Consider the following 26,174-nt stretch of genomic DNA (forward strand, 5'->3'; position numbering starts at 1 on the left):
GAGCTTGAGGACATCCACAATAGGCAAGGGAACTTTCTAGATTTGTGAGGTTGTCTGGTTTTAACCATGGCAACAGCGAGAAGGATTTTACATTTCCCTCACTTTGAGGTAAATAACTATGAGGTGTGAGACAGAGAAATAGAAAATCGCTTTCCTTTGACATGCAGCCAAAAAAAAGAAGGTTGGCCTTAGAAAACAATAAAAGCTCCTGGTGGAAATCAAATGTCAAAACAAAAACGAAGGTTACTTAAAGCAAATTTAAACTGAATAAGGAGGTTTAATAGAAACACCAGCACTGAAGACCAAGAACATCACCCATCACTAAAAGGCAGCACCTAGTTTTACAAGGTCCACGGGTAGAGTGCTACCGGATGTCAGACTGGAATCACAGTCTCAACATAGAGTGGTTGACCATACGGACTGAGTTATTCTCTCAGCGCCATGGTCTAACTTTCCACAACATAGGTTTCCTGGGAATCAGGGGCATTTCCCACACTTTTATGTTTCATTCAGCCTAATAAACCCAGGTCTTTGCAAGATGTAAATGCAGTGGTCCTGACCAATGATGCCTGAATTAAAGAGCTTATGAAATGGTATGAAGCTAGTAATCTAAATATATCTTACTCTTTGAAACATTTGCTACATCACTGTAGGTGAAACGTGTATACTATGAAACAGGGCATGGGCCATTTAGTGTTCAGATAAGATGATATCCTCTAAAGTGTTTTTAAAAAGGAGTTAGATAACTCAATGATTTATTTTTTATTTTTATTTTTTGGCATTCTCCTTTTGTTTATTATTATTTTTTAGTAGTTATTTCCCCAATACAGTGTTTCTTCTACTGTACAGCATGGTGACCCAGTTACACATACATGTACACATTCTATTTTCGCACATTATCAAGTGACTACACATAGTTCCCAGTGCTACACAGCAGGATCTCATTGCTAATCCATTACAAAGACAATAGTCTGCACCTATTAACCCCAAGCTCACCAACCACCCTACTCCCTCCTCCTCCCCCTTGGCAACCACAAGTCTATTCTCCAAGTCCATGATTTTCTTTCTGTGGAAAGATTCATTGTGCCGTATATTAGATTCCATATGTAAGTGATACCATATGGTATTTGTCTTTCGCTTTCTGACTTACTTCACTCAGTATGAGAGTCTCTAGTTCCATCTACGTTGCTGCAAATCACATTATTTTGTTCTTTTTATGAGTAGTATTCCATTGCATATATATACCACATCTTCCTAATCCATTCGTCTGTCGATGGACATTTGGGTTGTTTCCTTGTCTTGGCTATTGTGAATAGAGCTGCAGTGAACATGTGGGTGCCTGTGTCTTTTTAAAGTAGAGTTTTATCAGGATATATGGCAAAGAGTGGGACTGCTGGGTCATATGGAAGTTCTATGTATAGATTCTAAGGTATCTCTATACTGATCTCCATGTGGTTGTACCAGCTTACATTCCCACCAAGAGTGAAGGAGGGTTCCCTGTCCTCCACACCCTCTCCAGCACTTGTTATTTGTGGACTTATTAAGGATGGCCATTCTGACTGGTGTGAGTGGTATCTCATGGTAGTTTTGATTTGCATTTCTCTAATAATCAGGGATGTTGAGCATTTTTCATGTGCTTATTGACCATCTGCACATCTTCCTTGGAGAAATGTCTATTCAGGTCTTTTGCCCATTTCTCAATTGGGTTGTTGGCTTTTTTGCTGTTGAGTTGTATAAGTTGCTTGCGTATTTTGGAGATTAAGCCCTTGTCAGTTGCATCATTTGAAACTATTTTCTCCCTTTCTGTAAGTTGTCTTGGTGTTTTCTTTTGGTTTCCTTTGCTGTGCAAAAGCTTGTCAGCTTGGTTGCGTCCCATTGGGTTATTTTTGCTTTTAATTCTGTTGCTTTGGGAGACTGACCTGAGAAAATATTCATAAGGTTGATGTCAGAGAATGTTTTGCCTATGTTCCCTTCCAGGAGTTTGATGGTGTCTTGTCCTATATTGAAGTCTTTCAGCCATTTTGAGTTTATTTTCATGCATGGTGTGAGGGTGTGTTCCAGTTTCATTGATTTGCATGCAGCTGTCCAGGTTTCCCGGCAATGCTTGCTGAAAAGACTGTCTTTTCCTCATTTTATGTTCTTGCCTCCTTTTTGATTTGTCAAAGATTCATTGACCGTAGGTGTCTGGGTTTATTTCTGGGTTTTCTATTCTGTTCCATTGGTCTATATGTCTGCTTTGGTACCACTACCACACTGTCTTGATGACTGTGGCTTTGTAATACTGCCTGAAGTCTGGGAGAGAGACGCCTCCTGCTTGGTTTTGTTCTTCAGAATTGCTTTGGCCGTTCTGGGTCTTTTGTGGTTCCATATAAATTTTTGGATTGTTTGTTCTGGTTCTGTGAAAAATGTCATGGGTAATTTGATAGGGATTTCGTTGAATCTGTAGATTGCTTTGGGTAGTTTGGCCATTTTTACAACAAGAATTTTTCCACCCCAGGACCATGGAATGTCTTTCCATTTCTTTACATCCTCTTTAATTTCCTTGATTAATGTTTTATAGTTCTCAGCATATACGTCCTTTACCTCCTTCGTCAGGTGTATTCCCAGGTATTTGATTTTTGAGGGTGCAATTTTAAAAGCTATTGTATTTTTGTATTCCTTTTTTCATTGTTCGTATACAGAAATGCAACTGATTTCTGAATGTTAATCTTATATCCTGCTACTTTGCTGAATTTGTTGATCAATTCAAGTAGTTTTTGGGTTGAGTCCTTAGGGTTTTCTATGTATAGTATCATGTCATCTGCATACAGTGACAGTTTCACCTCTTCTCTTCCTATTTGGATGCCTTTTATTTCTTTTGCTTGTCTGATTGCTGTGGCTAGGACTTGCAGTACTACATTGAATAACAGTGGTGAGAGTGGGCATCCTTGTCTTGTTCCAGATTTTAGTGGGAAGGCTTTCAGCTTTTCTCCATTGAGTATTATATGTGCTGTGGGTTTGTCATAAGTGGCTTTGATTATGTTAAGGTATGTTCCCTCTATACCCACTTTGGTAAGAGTTTTGATCATGAATGGATGTTGGACTTTGTCAAATGCTTTTTCTGCATCTATTGAGATGATCATGTGGTTTTCTGAATCAAGAAGAAATAGAGATGGAGTTCCCGTCATGGCTCAGTGGTTAATGAATCTGACTAGGAACCATGAGGTTATGGGTTTGATCCCTGGCCTTGCTCAGTGGGTTAAGGATCCGGCATTGCCGTGAGCTGTGGTGTAGGTCGCAGATGAGGCTTGGATCCCGCGTTGCTGTGGCTCTGGTGTAGGCCGGCAGCTACAGACCCAATTCGACCCCTAGCCTGGGAACCCCCATATGCCACAGGAGCGGCCCAAGAAATGCCAAAAAGACCAAAAAAAAAAAAAAAAGAAGAAGAAGAAGAAGAAATAGATCAACTGAACAGACCGATCACTAGAAATGAAATTGAATATGTCATAGAAACACTCCCTACAAATAAAAGTCCAGGACCAGAGGGCTTCACAGGAGAATTCTACCCAACATACAAAGAGGAACTCATACCCATCCTCCGTAAACTTTTTCAATAGGTTGAAGAAGGAACACTCCCAAAGACATTCTATGATGCCTCCATCACCCTAATTCCAAAACCAGACAAAGATACCACCAAATAAGAAAACTATAGGCCAATATCTTTGATGAATATAGACGCAAAAATTCTCAACAAAATTTTAGCCATCTGAATCCAACAACATATAAAAAAGATCGTACACCGCGACCAGGTAGGATTCATCCCAGGTATACAAGGATGGTTCAACATACACAAATCAATCACCATCATACACCACATTAACAAAAGTCAAAAACCACATGATCATAACTCACAATTTAATTTTTAAAATCTCCATAACTCATAGTAGGGTTTCTCCTGCAACGTACACACTTATACACAAGCACCCCCTGCTATTATTACCAGATGAGGGCTACTATTGGCACTGGCAGCAGGGCAGCACACCTTTTACCCAGTGCTTCCTATGCACAGCCTTCTCTGAAATGATGCCACATGATATGGCTACCACACTGGTGATATCACTGTTGTGACTAATAACTGAATGGCTTTATCAGGATTAATGTAACGAGTTTTCTTTGAGATTAAATTATTTTTCTCAATTTTCCCCACCTACTTCTGTGAAAAATCTCTCCTACAGTCAACCCATTTACTTCGTAATAACGCCATGATCAATGGAAGTATAGAAAGTTCTCTTGTGACACAGTGGATTAAGGATCCCACATTGTCACTGTGGAGCCGGTTTAATCCCTGGCCCTGGAACTTCTACATGATGAAGGCATGGCCAAAGGAAAAACAATATGCAAGAATAAATGATATCCTTCTAGCAAATATTAGAAAATATTAGTAGTCCCTACAGTGTTTCAGTGGCGTATTGTTATTTTGGCTGTGCCTTCCTGTTATTTACTCACATGTCTTTTTGCAAGTAGAAATGTAATGATGTTCCTATATAGGCGTGCAAATGAGAAACACCTGTGTAGTTCTCAAAATAATAAACATAAACCAGATGTTCATGGAACACAGAATCAGCACTTCTGGATGTTGGAATGAAGCCATGAACTTAGATTTTGAACACTCACTGTTGAAAGAGAACTGAAGTAAAGAAAGTCCCTTCAGAGTTTCCAGGGATATTTTGGATGACATGTGGGTCATACATACATCCAAAGAGCTCTGACAATCAAAGTCCTTTCATTAAATTGTCTTCCTCAACCCGTCATCTGGAGACAGAATCCTTCCAAAGCACCCTCCTCATTGCTCCCTTCACTTCCTTGTTGCGCAATGTATATATCAGGGGATTGATCATGGGGGTAACGATGGTGTAGAAGAGAGAGATGAACTTGCCCTGATCCTGGGAGTCATTGCTGCTGGGATGAAGATATGCATAGAGGGCTGAGCCATAGAACAAGGAGACCACTGTCAGGTGGGATCCACAGGTCCCAAATGCTTTTCTCTGCCCTGCAGAAGACTTTATTCTTAAGACGGCCCTCACAATCTGACTGTAGGAGAACGTGATTAATGCAACAGGTACAAGAAGAATGATGACACTGACAAAGAAGATCTCAGACTCATTCACAGTGGTGTCAACACAGGCAATCTTGAGCAAAGGAGGGACCTCACAAAAGAAGTGGTCTAATTCATTTCTCCCACAAAGTGGTAAAAGGAAGATGAGCACTGTCTGCAATACGGAGTTGGCAAAACCAGTGATCCATGAAGCACAAGCCATCAGGGCACAGAGACAGGGGTGCATGATTACTGTGTAGTGAAGGGGCTTGCAAACAGCTGCATAGCGGTCAAGTGCCATAACTCCTAGGAGAATACATTCTGCACCTCCCAATCCTAGAGCAAGGCACAGCTGAACCACACAACCACCAAAGGAGATGGATTTGTCAGATCCACTGAGATTAACCAGGAGCTGGGGAACAATGCTGGTAGTATAGCACAGGTCCAGAAAGCTTAGGTTAGAGAGGAAAAAGTACATAGGGGTGTGAAGATGTGGGTCCACATGGGACAATGCAATGATGGTTGTGTTTCCCAACAAAGTGAAGATGTAGAAGGTCAAAAGAACCACAAAGAGGACCTGCTCCAGTTGAGGCCTGTCAGAGAAACCCAGCAGGATAAACCCAGTGAAAGAACTTCCATTTCTCTGTTCCATCCTGTGTTAGCATATGGTTTCTGTCATGAGCAAGCATTTGCCATATTGGAGTTGACATATTTTATACCAATTTAGTTCCACATTATCACAAACTTAATGTCATTGATATTTAATATGAAAAAAATCAAATAATAAACCTGTGTTTGCTCTAATCAAAGGTGCATTTCAGATTGGATCTAATAGGATATAAAGTAATTTAAGAGTATATGTACATTTTAGAGAAAATGGTGATGAAGGAAAAACAGAGAGAGGAACCTGAAAAATAAGAAAGAGATTAGACAAAAGGCAATCTATCTCTACAGAAGAAAAATTCTTAATATTAACTATAAATGTATGAGAAACAATCTAAATGTGCAATGACAGAATACATCCCTCTGACCCACACTTACTCAGAAGAGCAATAAAACAAGGCATGTTTCGGCCTCATGCACACACACAACACATACACAACTATAATACTTTCATCTGAAATGACCTGCTGGCAAATTCTTTTTTTACTGAAGCATTCACCAAAATGAAGTTGGACAAAAATAAAATGCTAACTAATCCACAGAAAACACTTATATGATAACGGTCCACTATAATAAAATCATGATATATTTTAATATTATCATATCATTAAGTACCAAGAAAGCAGCTGATAAAAGATAAAACAGTGGAAATATGAATTTATACAGACAATTTGATGCTTTAGAGATGATACTTATATGATAAATATAGAAAAGAATATGACTTACGCTGAAGGATAAAATAAAATACCAGACAAAGGAGATGCCCAATAAACAGTAAAGAATATGATTTTCTCTGTGCATTACAATTGTTTCCACTCTGGAGAGGACACTGGGAGGGAATTAGGATACTGAAGTTATATTCTATCTTCTAATTTTTAATTTCTTTCTCTTTACAATTCACAAAAATAGTTATCATTTAGTAATATGGATGCGGGCAATCTCTAGGTGCAAGATGCAGTATCCCATTGATCTCAAGAGTATGTTCTGCTGGAGTTCCCATTGTGGCACAGCGGAAACAAATCCGATTAGTATTCACGATGATGCAGGTTCAAGCCCTGGCCTCACTCAGTGGCCTCACTCAGTGAGTTAAGGAGGTTGCAGACACAGCTTGGATCCCATGTTGCTGTGGCTGTGTTATAGGCCGGCAGCTGTAACTCCAATTTGACCCCTAGCCTGGGAACTGACATATGACGTGGGTGCAGCCCTAAGAAAAAAAAAAAAAAAAAAAGTATTCTATTGATATGGGTGATTTTCTACCCTTCCTCTTTTCCTTATCAGCATTCATCCCTCCTAAAGCTTTCTGTACCACCACAAAAGGCAGTCTTCAATACAAGGAATATTTTAAAATTAAAGTTAATTTAAACTGTTATTTCATTTCCTTCCTACAAAATCTAAAGAATTATATAATTTGACTGGGAGCCATCATCTTTGTTTAGATAAACGTCAAATGAATCTATGCAGTAATAAAAGTTGATTCATATTAGACAAGCTATGTAAATATTAATGATTGAAAATATCAGACACACTAAGCCTCGTTACAAGAATAAGACTGATACCCTCAGTTAGTATCATTATATGATATGATTGGAAACATCTTGTCATAAAAAATTACACATAAATTATTACTTTGGACACAAAAGATAAATAATCACTTAAAAATAAATGACAGGAGCTGCCACTGTGGCTCAGTGGTTAACGACCTGCCTTGGTCTCTGTGAGGATGGGGGCTCAATCCCTGGCCTCTCTCAGTGGGTTAGGGATCCGGGATTGTGCAAGCTGCAGTGTCAATTGCTGACGCAGCTCAGATCCAGTGTTGCCATGCTGTGACACAGGCCACAGCTGCAGCTACAATTCAATCCCTGGCCTCTGAACTTCCATATGCCACTGGTACGGCCATAAAAAGGAAGAAATATATATGTGTGTGTGTGTGTGTGTGTGTGTGTGTGTGTGTGTGTGTGTGTGTGTGTGTAGAAAACTTTTTAATAGGTAATGTAAAAATAGATTCTGAAAAATAAATAAATATGGCATTCTATGTAACAGCTAATATCAAAAAAGACTATAATACAACATGACATCTTGCAAGAATGAAATTTTGCTATAATATTCAACACAGCACTCATCAAATGAAAAATGTTAAACGCTTGGTACTGACACATATTAGGTGGTATAAGTAGCCGTTTACAATTACAACAATTGTACAACACTGACACATAATGCAACTGTAAAAGATTTACTGCAAGATTCAATATTTCAATATAACTAGATGTTCAGTATGCAAACTACACAATTTAAAGACCAATATCTAAAGATAATATCTTTTTTCAGTTATTAAATCATACAATATACAATACACAATATATTTAACATACAAACTCTCCAATCTAGCTTCTCAAAAAATCCTGGCAGGGTGCTGGCAAAATTTCCACAGCCTCGGGGCTATGACTGATCACTATTACTCTCATCTTGTTTCCGTCTCAAAGGTTTGTGCGGAACTCAGATATGTTAAGACTGGCACCTGATAGCAATGGAGGATGTAGTCATGAGGGAGAAGCGGATCTGTAATTGTACTGGAAATGACAGTTCTGATGAACTTGGACAGTGCTTCAGCCAGGTTCTAAGGAAGAAGAGGCTGAAGCAGGAATTCCACTGCATGCTGTTTTTTGAGGGAATATTCAAAATAAAGAGAGTGCAGGAAGCAGAGTAGAACAAAGGTGCTAAGCAAGGATGTGAACTCAACTGGAATATAACATGAGTCTGATCCCATAAGGAGCTGGAGCAGGATTCGCCAATGGAACTGTGGTGATAGAAATATTCTGTTTTCACTGTCTAATACAATAACCACTCTCTTACATGGTCCAACCTAAGCATACGGAACATGGAAACTAAAGAACAGAATTTTACATTTTACTTAATTTCAAGTTAAATAGCTACTTGGGCCTGGTTACTACTCCACTGGGCAGCACAGCTGAGGAGAATAAATTACACCAGATTTAGTTCCACCTTGATGCAAAGGCAGCATTTATATATCCCGTGAGCGTATCGCTGGATGTGGACTGCATCCACGAGGGTTCAGAGGAACCCCTGGCAACGTGGCACCTTTCAGCTGAGAGAAATTCTCTGAAGAAGGGAAGGGCTGGGAACCTAGGAGCCAATACTCATAAGAAGTTGGGTATGCATGGGTACACCAGTCAAGTAAAGAGGATGTGAATGGGTTACCTACAGTGTTCATACCAAAGAGTCCATTCACAAGCCTGTGCAAGGATGGAAGGATGGGGTACATTACACATCTCCTCCATGCAATACCACAAAAAAAATGGTCATTTGCCCAATTCAGCAATTACACAAACAAGTCACCTTTTCTCTTCCAATCTTTTTCCTCTTCAAACTGGTATTTGGACTCAATTAAAGAGAAAGAGAGTGAGATGGACCAGGAGTTTGGGGTTAGTAGATGCAAACTATTACATTTAGAATGCATAAGCGATGAGGTCCTGCTCTACAGCAAGGGGAACTATATCCAATCTCTTGGGACAGAACCTGAGGGAAGACAGGATGAGAAAAAGAATGTGTATATATGTATACACAAAACAAAATGGAACTTCCTTGTTGTACCTTACAAACTTATATACTGACAATTCCATTCATATTTGGATATTTCTGTAACTCTTTCAGGGAGGAAATGAGCATTAAAAAACTATAGAGACTGACAATACTTTTTTTTTTCCTGACAATACATCTTAAGCACAGAGAACAAATACTGTGTAATTCTGCAGAGAGAATACACCCAAAGCAAAAGAATGGAAGCATATAGTCTAATTCTTTTACATTCACACATTCACTGCTATCCCATTACTGGATGGCATATTTTATTAGAGTTAAATATGCTGTATTTAAATCACTTTCCATATGCACATACTGAGTGGTAGCAAATGTACCCCTGTTGGCTTCTAAATTGAACAACTAAATTTAGTCTTATTTGGTGGATTTCTGCATGCTGTTCCTTTGTCAGCTGACATATATGCAAACCAACTTAGCTTTTTGTTTCAAGAAAAACTGCAACTGAAATAAACTTACTTGCCAAGCCCTAAAACAACACAGAGATCAAGCTTCATTTCACTCACCTTCATTCACCTTATCTGTGTGTCCCAAGCTCTTTCCCTCCCTCATTTCCAAGACACCACCTTTAATACGCTACTGCGAGTTGGAATTGGATATGTACAATCAGGAAGCAGATTGCGTGCAGTGACTGTAAAGCTCAATTACTCCAGCACTGGAATATCCTTAAATTTTCCAAGAAGATTACTTCTCATAATAACTTTAAATCTTCACATAGTATGAAAGAGCTGCATTCCGTCTAGGTGGTAGGAGAATTCCAAGATGAAGCCAACTTGGAATTCTCAGTATTATTTCCTGAATACAATGACCAGCATATATGATAGAGAAATCTATACATACAGGCAACAAGAGGAGGTGGTGTAAATCATCGCAGCGCCTGGGATAGCACAGAGAAAAAACAAACCTGACTGAACTATCTGGGGAATGTATGTCCTATCCTATTAATTAGCTGAGGTCACTGAGCTATCCAGAGATGCCAATCCTCAGGGAAAATGATTACAAAAGAAGAATGCCAGAGGATAGCTAATCTTTTTTGATGTTTTCATATATTTGACAGAGAAAGATAATTCCCTAGCCCCTACCCAATTACCATACCTCTCATCTCTGAATGTCTTAGATGTTCTTCCAACACTTAAAATTTTTTTCACAATTACAGTAAAAATTTTTACACAAAAATACAAAAAATAAATAAGAATTCATTCCATCACTTAAATTCAAATGTATACATGCAAATGGGTTTTCACTTAATACAATTCATAAGCACTTTATGATGGATTACAGAGTAATAGTGAGGCAGATTCTAGTATCTATGGTGATTATAATGGAGGGGAACCACCACATTTACTAACAAACTTTTGTGTGGCTAAGAAAAAAAAATCAAGCCCTCTGCAACAGTTCAGTGTATGCCTGAAGTTTTAATTATTTACTCAAACAATAAAAAGAAAAGTATTAATTTTTTAAAGAATTGACATGGTTTGTCTGAACTCAGCTAGTCGGTACACTAAGTTTCACATGATTTTGCTTTACCAAGATAGTTCTAAATAATTACTAAAGAGAAATGGAGGGAAGTTGAAGGACTTGTGTCTACAGAAGTCAATTTGATGATCAATTAATTCATTTCAAATCAATTATCTTCTATTTAAAATACAGACAATATATAGGCAGGTATAAATAACATCTGATTTGGGGAAGATGTGGCCTCAAATATCAAATGCAATTTCAAAAACAAAGCAAAATCCCTTTTCCAGAGTGGAACACATTTTGTTTCACGGTTAATGGATGACTGCTACCTAGCAGTACAACCTACATCAGAAAAAGTCATTTAGGTTTAAAGCATCTTGGTTTCCATATGCCATTACTGAGACAAGCATAGAGAATTCCTATGATGTATTTACATCCTAGAGACAACTATTTCCCATATATCCATTAATTCCTTTGCTATAATAGTCTGCCTAGAGACTTACACTATCTCTTGATGAAAACATTCTTAGATTAAACTTTTCTCAGTGATCGCAATACCAGTTAAATCACATCATAACATTTATAAGGAGGCTGAACTAAGGCCAATACAACTTAAGTTGCCCAGGGAGGGGACAGAATACAGACCTGCTATTAATGCTTTTCTTCTCGGTTCAGTCTTCCTGTTGCAAATAGTAATTAGTAAAATCTGTTTTGGATAACAGCTTGATAGTTAGCTAGGAATGCTTCCTGCAATTACATTCCTAGGTACAATATGCTCTAAAGTAGTTCTTGGTCATGTGCCCCAAAAGACATGTATAAAAATGCTCATAGATACATTGTTAGCCAAACCTGGAAACAATCCAAATGCCATCAAGAGCAAAATGGGTACATTTTGGCCTCTTCATACAATAGAGTACTACACAACAACAAATACGAACAAAGTACAGCTAAACAAATCAAGAGGATGTCTCACTCACAAAAATGCTGAGCAAAAGATGAAATTCACAAAATAATCAGCCCCCCTACAAAAAGTTCAAAAACAGATAAAACAAGGTGTTGTTTATGAATGCAAATAGGGGTGCTACATCTATAATTATAGTCAAAAGTGATATCCAAAACTAAAAAGAACATCAAAAAGCTGATAATAACAAAGGCAAAATCCATGGGGAGAAAAGGGGATACAATTAGGTAGAGGCTGTCAGAGGTAGTTTCCAGGTTTTAGTTATGAGTACAGAAATCATAACTACTCAATTTTAATTATTCTTTAAGTTGAATATTTATTTGTATGGATGTATTTTATAGAGAGAGACAGACAGACAGACAGACAGCAGAGAAAGAGAAGGATAGCCAGAAGATAAAAGGAATAACATATAGCACAATGTCATACTCATGTTATAGATCATATATACTTCTCCACCAGGTTCCAGGACAAGAACCTCTCTGTAGAGCTATATTAATGAGAACAGCCTTTCACCTGAAATGTCTAAATTAGCACCATTCTGTAAATTATTGCGCAGGTGACTTCTGGTCTCTGAATTATTCACAGCTGTCTGAATCTCTTCCTTACTACTTGTCCTCTATCTAAATAGGAGAAAAAGTCAAAACTTCTGAAGAAATGCTACCAATGCCTCACATCAATCAGAGTGGCTATTTTCAAAGGACAATGGTGGAGATGCCATTGTGGCTCACCGGGTTAAGAACCCAATATAATGTCTGTGAGGATGCACATTCAATCCCTAGCCTTGCTCAGTGTGTTAATCATCTAGCATTGCCACAACTGCACCACAAGCTGCACCACTTGGGGATCCCGTGTTGCTGTGGTTGCGGCATACGTCTGCAGCTGCAGCTGCAGCTCCAAATCGATCCCCTAGTCTGGGAACTTCCATACACCACAGGTGTAGCCCTTTAAAAAAAAAAGAAAAAGAAGAAACAACAAGTAACAAGTGTTGAAGAGGATGTGGAGATGGGAACCCTCACACACTGCTGGCAGAAATGTAAATGGATGCAGCCACAATGGAAAATGGTAAGGAAATTCCTGAAAATTTTTACAAGAGAATTATCAAATGATACAGCATTTCCACTCCTGGGTATTTATTAGAAGAAAACAAAAACAGTCATTAGAAAAGGTATATGCACCCTATGTTCACTGTGGCATTATTAACAATATCCAAGATATCTGCAAGCAACCCAAGTGCCCAGCAGTAAATGAATGGATAAAGATGAAGTGGTATAATATAAGCGATGGAATGTCAGCCATAAAAAAGATGCAATCATGTCATTTGTGACAACATGAATGGACCTATATAGTGTACTATGCTAAGTGAAACAAGTCAGACAGTGATGATTTCACTTACATGTGGACTCTTAAAAACAAAACAAATGAACAAACACAACAATACAGAGAACAAATTACTGGCTGCAAAACAAAGGAATCCCAAGTACAAAAGATACAGTATGGGGAATACAGTCGATAATTGTATCTTTGTGTGGAGACATCATCACTGGACATACCTTTGTGATCAATTGAGAAGTACAGAAATAACAAATCACTGTGTTGTGTAACAGAAGCTAACACAACTCTGTAGGTCAATTATAGGTCAAAAACAAAGAAACAGACAAACTAATAGAAAAATATCAGGAGTTCCCATCGTGGCTCAACAGAAACAAATCTGACTAGCATCCATGAGGACGCAGGTTTGACCCTGGCCTTGCGCAGTGGGTTAAGGATCGGGCATTGCCACAAGCTGTGGTACAGGTCACAGACACAGCTTGGATCTGGCATTACTGTGGCTGTGGTGTAGGTCAGCAGCTACAGCTCCAAATCCACCCCTAGCCTAGAAACCTCCATGTGCCTCAGGTGCAGACCTAAAGAGACCAAAAAAAGAAAAAAGAAAAAAATCAGACTTGAGATTACCAGAAAGAGGAGATGAAGGAATGGGAAATTGGATGAAGACAGTCAAAAGGAGAAACTTCCAATTATAAGATTGTAAACAACTACTAGCATAATGTACAACATGATAAATATAATTAATACTGCTATATGTCATGCATGAAATTTATTAAGAGAGTAAATTCTAAGAATTCTCACCACAAGGACAAAAAAGTTATCTATTTCTTTAATTTTGTACCTACATGAAATGATAGATACATACTAAATTTATTATGATAATCATTTAATGATGCATTTATGTCAAAACATTATGCTATAATCCCTAAACTTATATAGTGCTATATATCAATTATATCTCAATAAAAGTGAAAGAGAGAAAAAAAATAGCTACCATCAACAAGTGATAAGAAGAGTTGTTGGTGAGAATGTGAACTAAGGGAAACACTGTGCACTCTCTATGGGAAGTAAGTTGGTAAGCCACTATGGAAAATATTACAGAGATTTGTCATACAGTTTATAAAAGGAACTACCATATTACCCAGCAAACCAAATTCAGGGCTTATCCCCAAAAACGAAATCATTACAGCAAAGAGGTTCAAGGCAGTGGTTTTCACAATAGCCAAGATACAGAAACAACTCAAGTGTTCAAAGAAATGAATAGATAAAGATGATTTGGTATACAAACATAGCCAAAGGAATACTATTCAACCATGAGAAACAAAGAAATACAGCCCTTTGTGATAACAGAGATGGACCCTGAGAGCATTTTGCTAAGTGAAGTAAGTCCGAAGAGAAAGACAAATACTATATGATGATCTCAAATATCTGGGGAATCTAGAAAAGCTGAACTTGTAGAAACAGAGAGAAGAATGGCGGGAGAAATAGGGAGATACTGGGCAAAGGGTACAAACTTCCAGTTATAAAATGAATAAATTCTGGAGATTGAATGTACAGTATGGTGATTATAGTTAAATATACTAGATTACACACTGGAAAGTGGCTAAGAGAGTAGATGTCTTAAATGCTGTCACCACAAAAAAGGGTAAATATTTGACATAGTGGAAGTGTTATCCAACACACTATGTGGTAAATATTTTGCACCATATAGGTACGTCAAATCAGTTTCTGCTCTTTGAACCTGCTCAATGTTACATGTTATTGAAATCTCAGTAAATCTGGGAAACAATAAGTAAGAACAAGATTTATCATTCATTTCTTTCAGTCTACTTATTACTCCTCTCCTAAGGCTAGATTTTTACTACTGTTTAGACCAAAAGCCCTCTACATAGTGTAATAAATGAAAGTATTCTCTAGGTTTGGCCTATGTGCAAGCACAGACCACTCTTGATCCAAAGTCCAATTCAGAGCCTGAAAGAATGGCGCATGTAAATCTTCGAAATTATGTGTATCTATCACAAGAGCAAAAGGAGTATAATTTGTTCCACGGAACTCTTTACTGCAGCAAAATTCTATCCGTTTTCCTTTTATTATGACTTTCAGGAATAAATAGTTGCCACATTTACTTCTGTATATTTGTACTTATCTCAGAGAACACTGGAATTACACCATTTATACTCCTGTAAGTTCTAAGTCGCATGAACTGAAGGAAACAATTTTTTTCTACTAGTCATCTTCAAGAAAGAGCTAAAACATTGACCCACGAAAGGTTGCAAATAGAGTACCTGCCTTGTGCATGTACACATCTGTGCATGTAATAACATATTAACATAAATGTCATTTCAAGCCAAATACAAACCATAATGTAATATGCTGTGAAGGAGTATGAGGAGAAATAATTTTGGGGCATATAAGAGGCTCTCTTCAAGACAGGGAGTCAATCCATAGAGAGGTTGATTTCATGTTAAAAATAGCATATTGTGGCCCTATATGCTCCCTCTAAGCACATTAAAACAAGAAGAGTTGTCACTGCTATATACTAATAAAGAAACTTTCCAAAGAGAATCTTGCAGGTATATTTTACATCTTCAAATATTTGAAATAGGGTCTTAAAATACTTGGTAAACACTATTTGTGACTTGCTAGCACAGAATCAGCAGTGGGCTCCTGAAAAAGGCTTTGACACCTGACAGTGACATCCCATCAATCATGAGAAGCCCCAATAACCTACTCATTGCAAATGCTGAGGATCCTTCAGACACCATATCCACAGGTATAACAACTGAAGGGCCTCACTCTCAAATCAATAAAATGGAGATTCAAAAACAATAGAAAAAAATCAATGAATCCAAGAACTGATTCTTTGAAAGGGTAAACAAAATTGACAAACCTCTGGCCAGACTCACCAAAAAGAAGAGAGAGAGAATTCAAATAAAATAAGAAGCGAAAAGAGAACAATCTCAATGGATACTGCAGGTATACATAAACAAACAAACAAACAAACTAACAAAAAACATAAGAATACTATGAGCAGTTCTATGTCTACCAATTTGACAACCTACAAGAAATGGACAAATTTCTAGAGACATACAGCCCATCAAAACTGAATCAAGAAGAAATAGATCATTTGAACAGACTGATCACTAGAAATGAAATTGAATATGTAATAAAAAAATTAAATCCACTCCCTATAAACAAAGTCCAGGACCAGACAGTTTCACAGGCAAATTCTACCAAGTGTTCAAAGAAGAACTTAAACTCATACTTCTTAAGTTTTTCCACAGGGGTGAACAAGAAGGAACACTCCCAAAGACTATCTATGAAGCCATCATCATCCTAATAACAAAACCAGACAAAGATACTACCAAAAAAGAAAATTATAGGCCAAAAGCTTTGATGATTACAGATGCAAAAATCCTCAACAAAATTTTAGCCAACAAGACAGATACAACAAAATATAAAAAAGATCATACACCACAAACAAGTGGGAGTCATCCCAAGTTCACAAGGATGGCTCAACATACAGAGATCAATCAGCATCATACAGCACATTAAAAAAAGAAAAGTCAAAAACCACATGATCATCTCAACAGCTGCAGAAAAAGCATTGGACAAAATCCAGTATCCATTAATGATAAAAAAAAATCTAACCAAAATGGGTAGAGAGGGAATATAGCTTAAGATAATAAAAGCCATTTTCGACAAACCCACAGCCAATATAATACTCAACAGAGAAAAGCTCAAATCTTTCACGCTAAAATCTGGACTAAGACAACGATGCCCACTCTCACCACTTTTATTCAACATAGTATTGGAAGTCCCAGCCACAGCAATCAGCCAAACAAACGAAATAAAATGGATCCAAATTGGAAGACAAGAGGTAAAATTGTCACTCTATGCAGATGACATGATATATAGAGAGAACCCTAAGGAATCCATAGAAAAACTTCTTGAACTATTTGCAGAATGACAAATTCTGCAAAGTGGCAGATACAAGACTAACATTCAGAAATCAGTTACATTTCTATATACTAACAATGAAATATTAGAAAAAGAATATAAAAATACAATACCTTTTAAAATCACACCCCAAAAAATTAAATTCCTAGGAATAAACCTGACCAAGGAGGTGAAAGGCTTATATGAGAACTATAAAACATTAATCAAGGAAATTAAAGAGGATTCAAAGAAATGGAAAGATATTCCATGCTCCTGGATTGGAAGAATTAATATCGTAAAAATGGCCACACTACCAAAAGCAATCTACAGATTCAATGTGATCCCTATCAAATTACCCAGGACACTTTTCACAGAACTAGAACAAACAACCCAAAAGTGTACATGGAACCATAAAAGACCCAGAATTGCCAGAGCAATCCTGAGGAACAAAAACCATGCAGGAGGAATAATTCTCCCAGACTTCAGACAATATTACAAAACTACAGTAATCAAGACAGTGTGGTACCGGTACAAAAACAGACATACAGACCAATGGAACAGAATAGAGAACCCAGAAATAAACCTGGACACCTATGGTCAATTAATCTTCAAGCAAGGAGGCAAGAATATAAAATGAGGAAGAGACAGTCTTTTCAGCAAGTGGTTCTGGGAAAACTGGACAACAACCACATGTAAATCAATGAAACCAGAATACATCCTCACACCATGCACAAAAAAAAAAAATGGCTTACAGACTTAAATGTAAGACAAGACACCACAAAACTCTTAGAAGAGAACACAGGCAAAACATTCTCTGACATCAACCATACAAATGTTTCCTTAGATCAGTCTCCCATGGCAGTAGAAATAAAAACAAAAATAAACCAATGAGACCTAATCAAACTGACAAGCTTTTGCAAAGCAAAGGAAACCATAAAAAAAAAAAGACAAAAAGACAACCTATAGAATGGGAGAAAATAGTTTCAAACGATGCAACCAACAGGGCTTAGTCTCCAAAATATACAAACAACACATACAACTCAATGGCAAAAAAAACAAACAATCCAATTGAAAAATGGGCAGAAGATCTATATAGACATTTGTCCAAAGACATATGGGTGGCCAACAGGGACATGAAAAATCGCTCAACATCACTAATTATTAGAGAAATGCAAATCAAATTACAGTGAAGTACCACCTCACACTGGTTAAAATGGCCATCAGTAATAAGTCTACAAATGGACTTCCCATTATAACTCAGTGGAAATGAATCTGATTAATATCCATGAAGACAGGAGTTTGATCCATGGCCTCGCTCAGTGGGTCAGGGATCTGGTATTGCCATGAGCTGTTGCAGATGCAGCTCAGATCCCACATTGCTGTGGCTGTGGCACAGGCTGGCAGCTGTAGCTCCAATTCGACCCCTAGCCTGGGAACTTCTATATGCCTCACAGGTGCAGTCCTAAAAAAAAAGCAGAAAAAAAAGTCCACAAATAACAAATGCTGGAGAGGGTGTGGAGAAAAGGGAACCCTCCTACACTATTGGTGGAAATGTAAATTGCTACAACCGCTATGGAAAACAGTATGATGATATCACTGAGAACTAAATATAGGCATACCATATGATCCAGAAATCCCACTCCTGGGCATATATACAGAGAAAACTTTCATTCAGAGAGATACATGCACCCCTATGTTCACGGCAGCACTATTCACATTAGCAAAGATATGGAAACAACCTAAATGTCCATTGACAGACAAATGGATTAAAAAAATGTGGTACGTTTACAAATGGAATACTACTCAGCCTTAAAAAAAACCAAAATAATACCATATGCAGCAACATGCATGCAACTAGAGATTCTCCTACTAAGTCAAGTCAGAAAGAAAAAGACAAATACCATATGATATGACTTATATGTGGAAACTGATATACAGCACAGATGAACCTATCTACAGAACAGAAACAGACTCAGAGATAAGGAGAGCAGATTTCTGGTTGCCAAGGGGTAGGGGAGGGAGTGGATAGACTGGGATTCGAGGGTAAATACAAGCTATTGCATGTGGACTGGATAACCAATGAGGTCCTGCTGCATAGCACTGGTAACTGTAACCAATCACTTGTGAAAGAACATAACATAAGATAATATGAAAAAAACAATGCATACGTATAACTGGGTCACTTTGCTGACATTGACAGAACACTGTAAAACAAGTATAATAAAAATCAACATAATGATAATAATAAATATAGTTCGCTGGTGACCTAATGGTTTAGGATTTGGCTTCATCATGGCTGTGGCTCAGAACTGATCCATGTTTCGGGAACTTCCACATACAGCCAGTGTGGCCAAAATAATATCAACAATAATAATAACAATAAAAATAAGAGTAAATATAAATCAGATGTTGGAGGGGGAAGTGAATCAGCATCTCTGGGAATTGGAATGAAGCCATGAACTCAGATGGTCAACAATCACTTTTGAAAGAGAACTGAGGTAAAGAAATTCCCTTCAGAGTCTCCAGGGAAATTTTAGATGAAACATGGGGGACACAAATATCTAGAGTGCTGACATTCAAAATGCTTCCATTAAATTGTGTTCCTCAACCCATCATCTAGAGGCAGAATCGTTCCAAAGCACCCTCCTCATTGCTCCCTTCACTTCCTTGTTGCGCAGTGTATATATCAGGGGATTGATCATGGGGGTAATGATGGTGTAGAAGAGAGAGATGAACTTGCCCTGATCCTGGGAGTCATTGCTGCTGGGATGAAGATATGCATAGAGGGCTGAGCCATAGAACAAGGAGACCACTGTCAGGTGGGATCCACAGGTCCCAAATGCTTTTCTCTGCCCTGCAGAAGACTTTATTCTTAAGACGGCCCTCACAATCTGACTGTAGGAGAACATGATTACTGCAACAGGTATAAAAAGAATGATGACACTGACAAAGAAGATCTCAGACTCATTCACAGTGGTGTCAACACAGGCAAGCTTGAGCAAAGGAAGGACCTCACAAAAGAAGTGGTCTAATTCATTTCTCCCACAGAGTGGTAAAAGGAAGATGAGCACTGTCTGCAATACGGAGTTGGCAAAACCAGTGATCCATGAAGCACAAGCCATCAGGGCACAGAGACAGGGGTGCATGATTACTGTGTAGTGAAGGGGCTTGCAAACAGCTGCATAGCGGTCAAGTGCCATAACTCCTAGGAGGATGCATTCTGTACCTCCCAACCCCAAAGAGATGTAGAGCTGAACCACACAACCACCAAAGGAGATGGATTTGTCTGATCCTCTGAGATTAACCAGGAGCTGGGGGACAATGCTGGTAGTATAGCACAGGTCCACAAAGCTTAGGTTGGAGAGGAAAAAGTACATAGGGGTGTGAAGATGTGGGTCCGCATGGGACAATGCAATGATAGCTGTGTTTGCTAGCAAAGTGAAGACGTAGAAGATCAAAAGAACCACAAAGAGGACCTGCTCCAGTTGAGGCCTGTCAGAGAAACCCAGCAGGATAAATCCAGTGAAAGAACTTCCATTTCTCTGTTCCATCCTGTGTTAGCACATGGTTCCTAACAAGAAAAAGCATTTAGTTATTTTGAAAGGGTACCTTGAAAAAGGGTGGGGGTATGGGAGGAAGTGAACCTATCTCGTTAAAAGACAAGACCATGGGAAAGCATAAGCAGATATTTGAAAAAAAAGGATGTGCTTATTGGGACTGACATATCTTATCCCAATTTAGTTGTACGTTATCACAAAAACATTGATATTTTATATACGAAAAATCAACAATGGTTTTTGCATCGATCATACGTATAAAAGGACTGCTTCAGATCGAGTTTAATAGGACTTAAAAGTACTCTAAGAATATATGTACTCTTTAGAGAAACTGGGAATAAGGAGAAATAGGGAGACTGATCAGAAAGAGTAAGAAAAACAGCTCGACAAGGGGAGAGAGCCCTTAATAGGTATCTTAAATAGGTATCTCATAATCCTACACAATGGAATTTGCACAAACATCACATGTAACTGAACACAAGAAAATCTCTAAAATGCATTCGGTAATAGGATTTTATGGCCTAGAATGTACCTATACAAAGGATTAAATTACTTTCAACATATCACTAAGAGGGCTACACAGAAACATTTTAGCAGAACTGCCCATCTTCTCTCCTAATATATTTGTGAATGCTACCTTGGGCTTCTGGACGGGAGTAAAGCAGTTAAATCCTCAGGTAAAGCCTGAAAATATTACCATTCCATTAGAGTGTTTAACTATTGCCCTCAAGATACCAAAATTACTCTCCCAATTTAACAAGGACTCCAAAAATTCACTGGCTGTGCATACTCAGTTGTCCAAAATCCAAGGAGCAACACTTACCTCTTCTTTCTGTTGATTTCACTTCACATGTTACCAACAACTAGAGCGACCGCAATTCCCAAAGTAGGTAGGATTATTCACTAGCAACATTCTGATCAACATAGACATTTTCAAAGTTGTCCAATTGTGCAACCTATTACAAAGTGTAATGTTTTACATCACTCCTTATGATAAACAATTAAATTGATAAATACATAGAGATAATAACAGATACCTTGTCAGTGCAATGACAGGGCAAAGATAGAACACAAAAATAAAAGTCATACAAGGAAAGGCATAAGGATATTTTGGATATTATAAAAATCTAAGAACTTCCATCTACCTTTTGTTAATTTTATTTATTTTATTTATTTTTTTGTCTTTTTATGGCCGCACCCACAGCATATGGAAGTTCCCAGGCTAGGGGTCAAATTGGAGCTGTAGCTGCTGGCCTACGCCACAGCCACAGCAACGCCAGATCCGACCCACATCGGTGACCTACACCGCAGCTTGTGGCAACACCAGATCCTTAACCCACTGAGCAAGGTCAGGGATCGAACCCACATACTCATGGATATTAGTCGGGTTTGTCACCACGGAGCCACGACTGGAAGTCCTACCTTGGGTTAATTTTACATAGGTACCTTTCTGGGAGCAATCCTGAAGCATTAGTTATACTAAAGCAAACACACTGCCACCTCTAAGCTTATTTCATTACCAGTTTTATCCAGTGACTTAGTATTTGCATAAACACGGTCACACACTGACTCAAGTGTCATTAGAAGACAAATAGTTCAGTTCTATCATGGTCAAATTGTTAGACATACAGTAAATTTGTAATTCTTCCAAGACATTTGAAATCTGAGTCGGGTTTGGGTGTGGGTGTAGACCCATTGATGTGTGAAAGAAATTGGTACAAACTTGGCATAAAATAAATGTTAACAAAAGCTGAATAAGGGAAAAGTAAAGGTCAAATCAAAGACACGTAGTGGTAGAGAGGCCACTGGGAAGTAGTCTTCCATCACTGACATAAACATCCTCCTTGACCCATAATTCAGTTGCAAGGAAAGCAAACAACCAAAAAATATAAACTATAAAAGCAAGCATAACAGAAATGTAGTACTTCATATGTAGGCATTAATTAAACTCATATAGCTTTACACTCGGTCACCTAACAGCTCTATGCAAGAGTACTAGTTCACAAACCCTGCAAAAACGATTTTTAATTAGTAAATTTTTTCCACATTTAATGCTTGTAAAATAAAACATCCAAGTGTCTGGACCTGGACTGATCTGCTACTTACAGTTAACAACATCAATATAACTGGTATTCCTGAGTGTTTGATATGTCCTAAAACATTTACATGCATAATCTCAACTATTTCCAAAATTTTGCAAAATGTATTAATTTCCCTTTCACAAATGAACAAGTACATTAACATGATTAAATAGCTTACCAAAAGATTATTAAACTCCTAACTATTTGAACACAAATCAGGTCTCTTTGATATCAAAATTCACTCTTTTCACCATCATAACACCTATCATCAATCAAACGAATATATTAAAACTGAGAGACAGTTCATGAGACATAAAGAACGTGCTATTTCATAATATTTTATACTTCCTTTGATTTGTTGTTAAGTAGTACTCACAATCTACGTCCAAAATTTTCCTAACAGAATTATAAAACTATGAGAAAAATAAAAGTATAAGAGACAGTCTAAATGTCCAGGGAGGAGTTCCTGCTGTGGCACAGTGGTTGAATAATTGACTGCAGTGGCTTCGGGTCACTGTGGAGGCACGTGCTAATCCCCAGCCACGTTTAGTAAGTTAACAGATCTTGCATTGCCCTAGCCTCTGGCCCAGGGAACTTCCATATGTCAGGGTTGTGGCCACAAAAAAATAATTAATAAAAAGATGTCCAGTGACAGATTATATTAAAATACATGATTCAGTCTCATGAACACAAACGCAAATATAACACAATAATCCAAAATGACTGATTACAAATTTTTTAGTGTACCTAATAAAGATGTATTCACAAGAATGAAGGGCAAAAATAAAATGTTAACTTATCCAAGGAAAACATGAATATTATATTGTATCAGTATAATAAAATGATAATTTTAACATAGTATTTAATAACAAGAAGGTATTTGGGAAAAAAAAGTAAATACCTCCAATTTTCATAAAAACATTATTTATAATAATCAAGATATGGAAGCAATCTAAGTGTCCATCAACAGATGAACGGATAAAAAAGATGTGGTGTATTTGTGGTGTATATGTACATACATATACAATGGAATATTACTAAGCCATAAAAAAGATTGTAATTTTGCCATTTACAACAACATAGACTAACATGGAGGATATTATACCTATGGAAATAAGTCAGAAAAAGGCAAAGAGTGTTCTCCCTTATATGTGGAATTCAAAAAGTAAAACAAACAAATGAATAAAATAAAACAGATACAAACTCATAGGTACAGAGAACAAACTAGTGGTTGCCAGTAAAGAGAAGAGTGGGTAAGGGATAAGACTGGGTAGGGGATTAAGAAGTACAAACTACTAGGTATAAAATAATTAAGATACAAGGATAAAATGTGTGGCATAGGGAAGATAGATAATATTTTAGAATAACTTTATATGGAGTGCAACCCACAGAAATATCAAAATCACTATGTTGTACATCTCAAACTAATAGAATATTGTAAGTCAAATATACTCGATTTTTTAAAATCTCCCTGATAATTTGTACAAAGCATGGGCTGTTTTACAGAATAACATGTAGATTAACAAAAAGAATGCTGAATAGCTACATATCTGATGGCTATAAAATTTAATGATTTTAACTTGAAAAATAAAATATCAGGCAAAGGAGACACCAACTAAAACAGAAAACTATTATGTAATTGTCTATGTTACAATTGCTTCCAATTCACATAAAGGGCACCCTGGGACATAATTAGTATATGAATGCCAGTTCTGTCTTCTTTAAATTTCTTTTTCTTTTACAATCCACGAAATTATTATCCTTTAGTAAAAATGGATACGGGAAATCTCTAGATGCAAGGTGCATTATCACATTGATTCTCAAGAATACATTCTGCTGATCTGGATCACCTTGGTCCCTTTCCTACTTTCCTCCTCTACTCAGCATCCATTTCTGATAAAGCTGTTTGCACCACCACAAAAGGCAGCCTTCCAAGAGAAGGAATATTCTTTGACTAAAGTTAATGAGAAATTCTCATTTCTTTCCTACCACATGTAAAGAATTCTGTAATCATCATCTATGTTAAGATAAGCATCCACTGACAATGCAGTAAGAAATATTTTTTCATATAAGACAAACTATTGAAATAATAATGACTGGGAATATTAGACACATTCATCCTAGCTACGGGAACAAAAAGTGGTGTCCCTGGCAACAATCATGATATGACATAATATAAGAAACTCTTGTTATTAAAATTATATATAACCTATTACTTGGATACAAAAATGAAATAATTGAAAAAAGCAACATATATATAGAGAGAGAAAAAAATTAATAGGTAAAATAGCGATAAATACATCCTACAAAACAATATCACATTCTGTGTAACAATTATTAAAAATTTAGTATAATGGATAATGACATAAGAACACAATTTGGAGTTCCCTTCATGGCTCAGCAGTTAACAAATCCAACTAGGAACCATGAGGTTGCGGGTTCGATCCCAGGCTTTCCTCAGTGGGTTAAGGATCCCACGTTGCCATGAGCTGTGGTGTAGGTCGCAGACACAGCTCAGCTACAGCTCTGATAGGACCCCTAGCCTGGAAACCTCCATATGCCGTGGGTGCGGCCCTAGAAAAGACAAAAAGACAAAAAAAAAAAAAAAAAAAAAAAAAACACAATTTTACTATACCAGTCAAGAAAATAGGCATCAAGTGAAAGAGGTTAAAGGCTTAGTACTGACATATCAGGTGGTAGAGGTAATAACTTTCAGTTATAATAATTCTATGATACTAACACATAGCTAAAATTTTAGTGGAAGAATAAGTATTTCAATAAAACTAAACACTCAGTATGTTAACCACATATTTTAAAAACAAGATTTCAAGATAATGTCAGTTTTAGAGGTATTTCAAATTACACAAAAATTCACTGATATATTCAACATACGACTCTGCCCTCTGTACAAGTCCGGGACAACTCATGGCAAAATGTCTACAGCCTTGGTGCTATGATTGAATCGCTATTGCATTCATAATGCTACTATGTCATATCTGAGTTCAGCCCAGACCTATATCAGCACTGGCCCAAGACGGCAATGGAGGACATATAAATCAAGGGGGAACAGATCTATCCTGGTATTGGAAATGACACATCTATCTAACACAGACAGTGTTTAATGGAACAAGAAGCGAAACTAAGAATTCCATTGCATGTGTTTTTTGAGAGAACGCATTCAGGATAAAAGGAGTGAGAGAAGCAAAAGCGAGCAGAAAAGGTACTAAGCATGATGTGATCTCACCTGGAATAACATGAGTCTGATCCCATAGGAAGCTGAAGGAGAATTCCCCAATAGAATTACTAATGAAATATTCTGTCTTCACTACCTAGGACAACAGCCATCATCCACCCATTGCTACCTGAGCATTTAAAATGTGGTAGCTAAGGAACTGAATTTTAAATTGTATTTAATCGTAATTCACATAAATTTAAAGAGCATGCAGTTAGTTACTACTGTATTGAACAATACAGCTATGGATTATGAATTGTATCAGATT

The 26,174-nt window shown here is 37.4% G+C and overlaps 2 protein-coding genes across 2 annotated transcripts; both read right to left on the reverse strand.

Annotated features, from left to right (window-relative positions):
• Positions 1 to 3,916: 3,916 nt before the first annotated feature.
• Positions 3,917 to 5,819, reverse strand: LOC100625635 (putative olfactory receptor 2B8). The gene has a single exon (XM_021080999.1). The coding sequence runs from the start codon at positions 5,724 to 5,726 to the stop codon at positions 4,788 to 4,790; it is 939 nt and encodes a 312-aa protein (XP_020936658.1). The 5' UTR covers positions 5,727 to 5,819; the 3' UTR covers positions 3,917 to 4,787.
• Positions 5,820 to 18,997: 13,178 nt separating this feature from the next.
• Positions 18,998 to 21,822, reverse strand: LOC100153719 (putative olfactory receptor 2B8). The gene has a single exon (XM_021081000.1). The coding sequence runs from the start codon at positions 20,585 to 20,587 to the stop codon at positions 19,649 to 19,651; it is 939 nt and encodes a 312-aa protein (XP_020936659.1). The 5' UTR covers positions 20,588 to 21,822; the 3' UTR covers positions 18,998 to 19,648.
• Between the last annotated feature and the right edge of the window lie 4,352 nt (positions 21,823 to 26,174).

This window comes from Sus scrofa, unplaced genomic scaffold (genome assembly GCF_000003025.6).
Source record: "Sus scrofa isolate TJ Tabasco breed Duroc unplaced genomic scaffold, Sscrofa11.1 Contig1005, whole genome shotgun sequence".
NCBI lineage: Eukaryota > Metazoa > Chordata > Mammalia > Artiodactyla > Suidae > Sus > Sus scrofa.

Excerpts from the sequence above, each read along its gene's own strand:
- LOC100625635 (XM_021080999.1), bottom strand. The coding sequence starts at position 5,726 with ATGGAACAGAGAAATGGAAGTTCTTTCACTGGGTTTATCCTGCTGGGT.
- LOC100153719 (XM_021081000.1), bottom strand. The coding sequence starts at position 20,587 with ATGGAACAGAGAAATGGAAGTTCTTTCACTGGATTTATCCTGCTGGGT.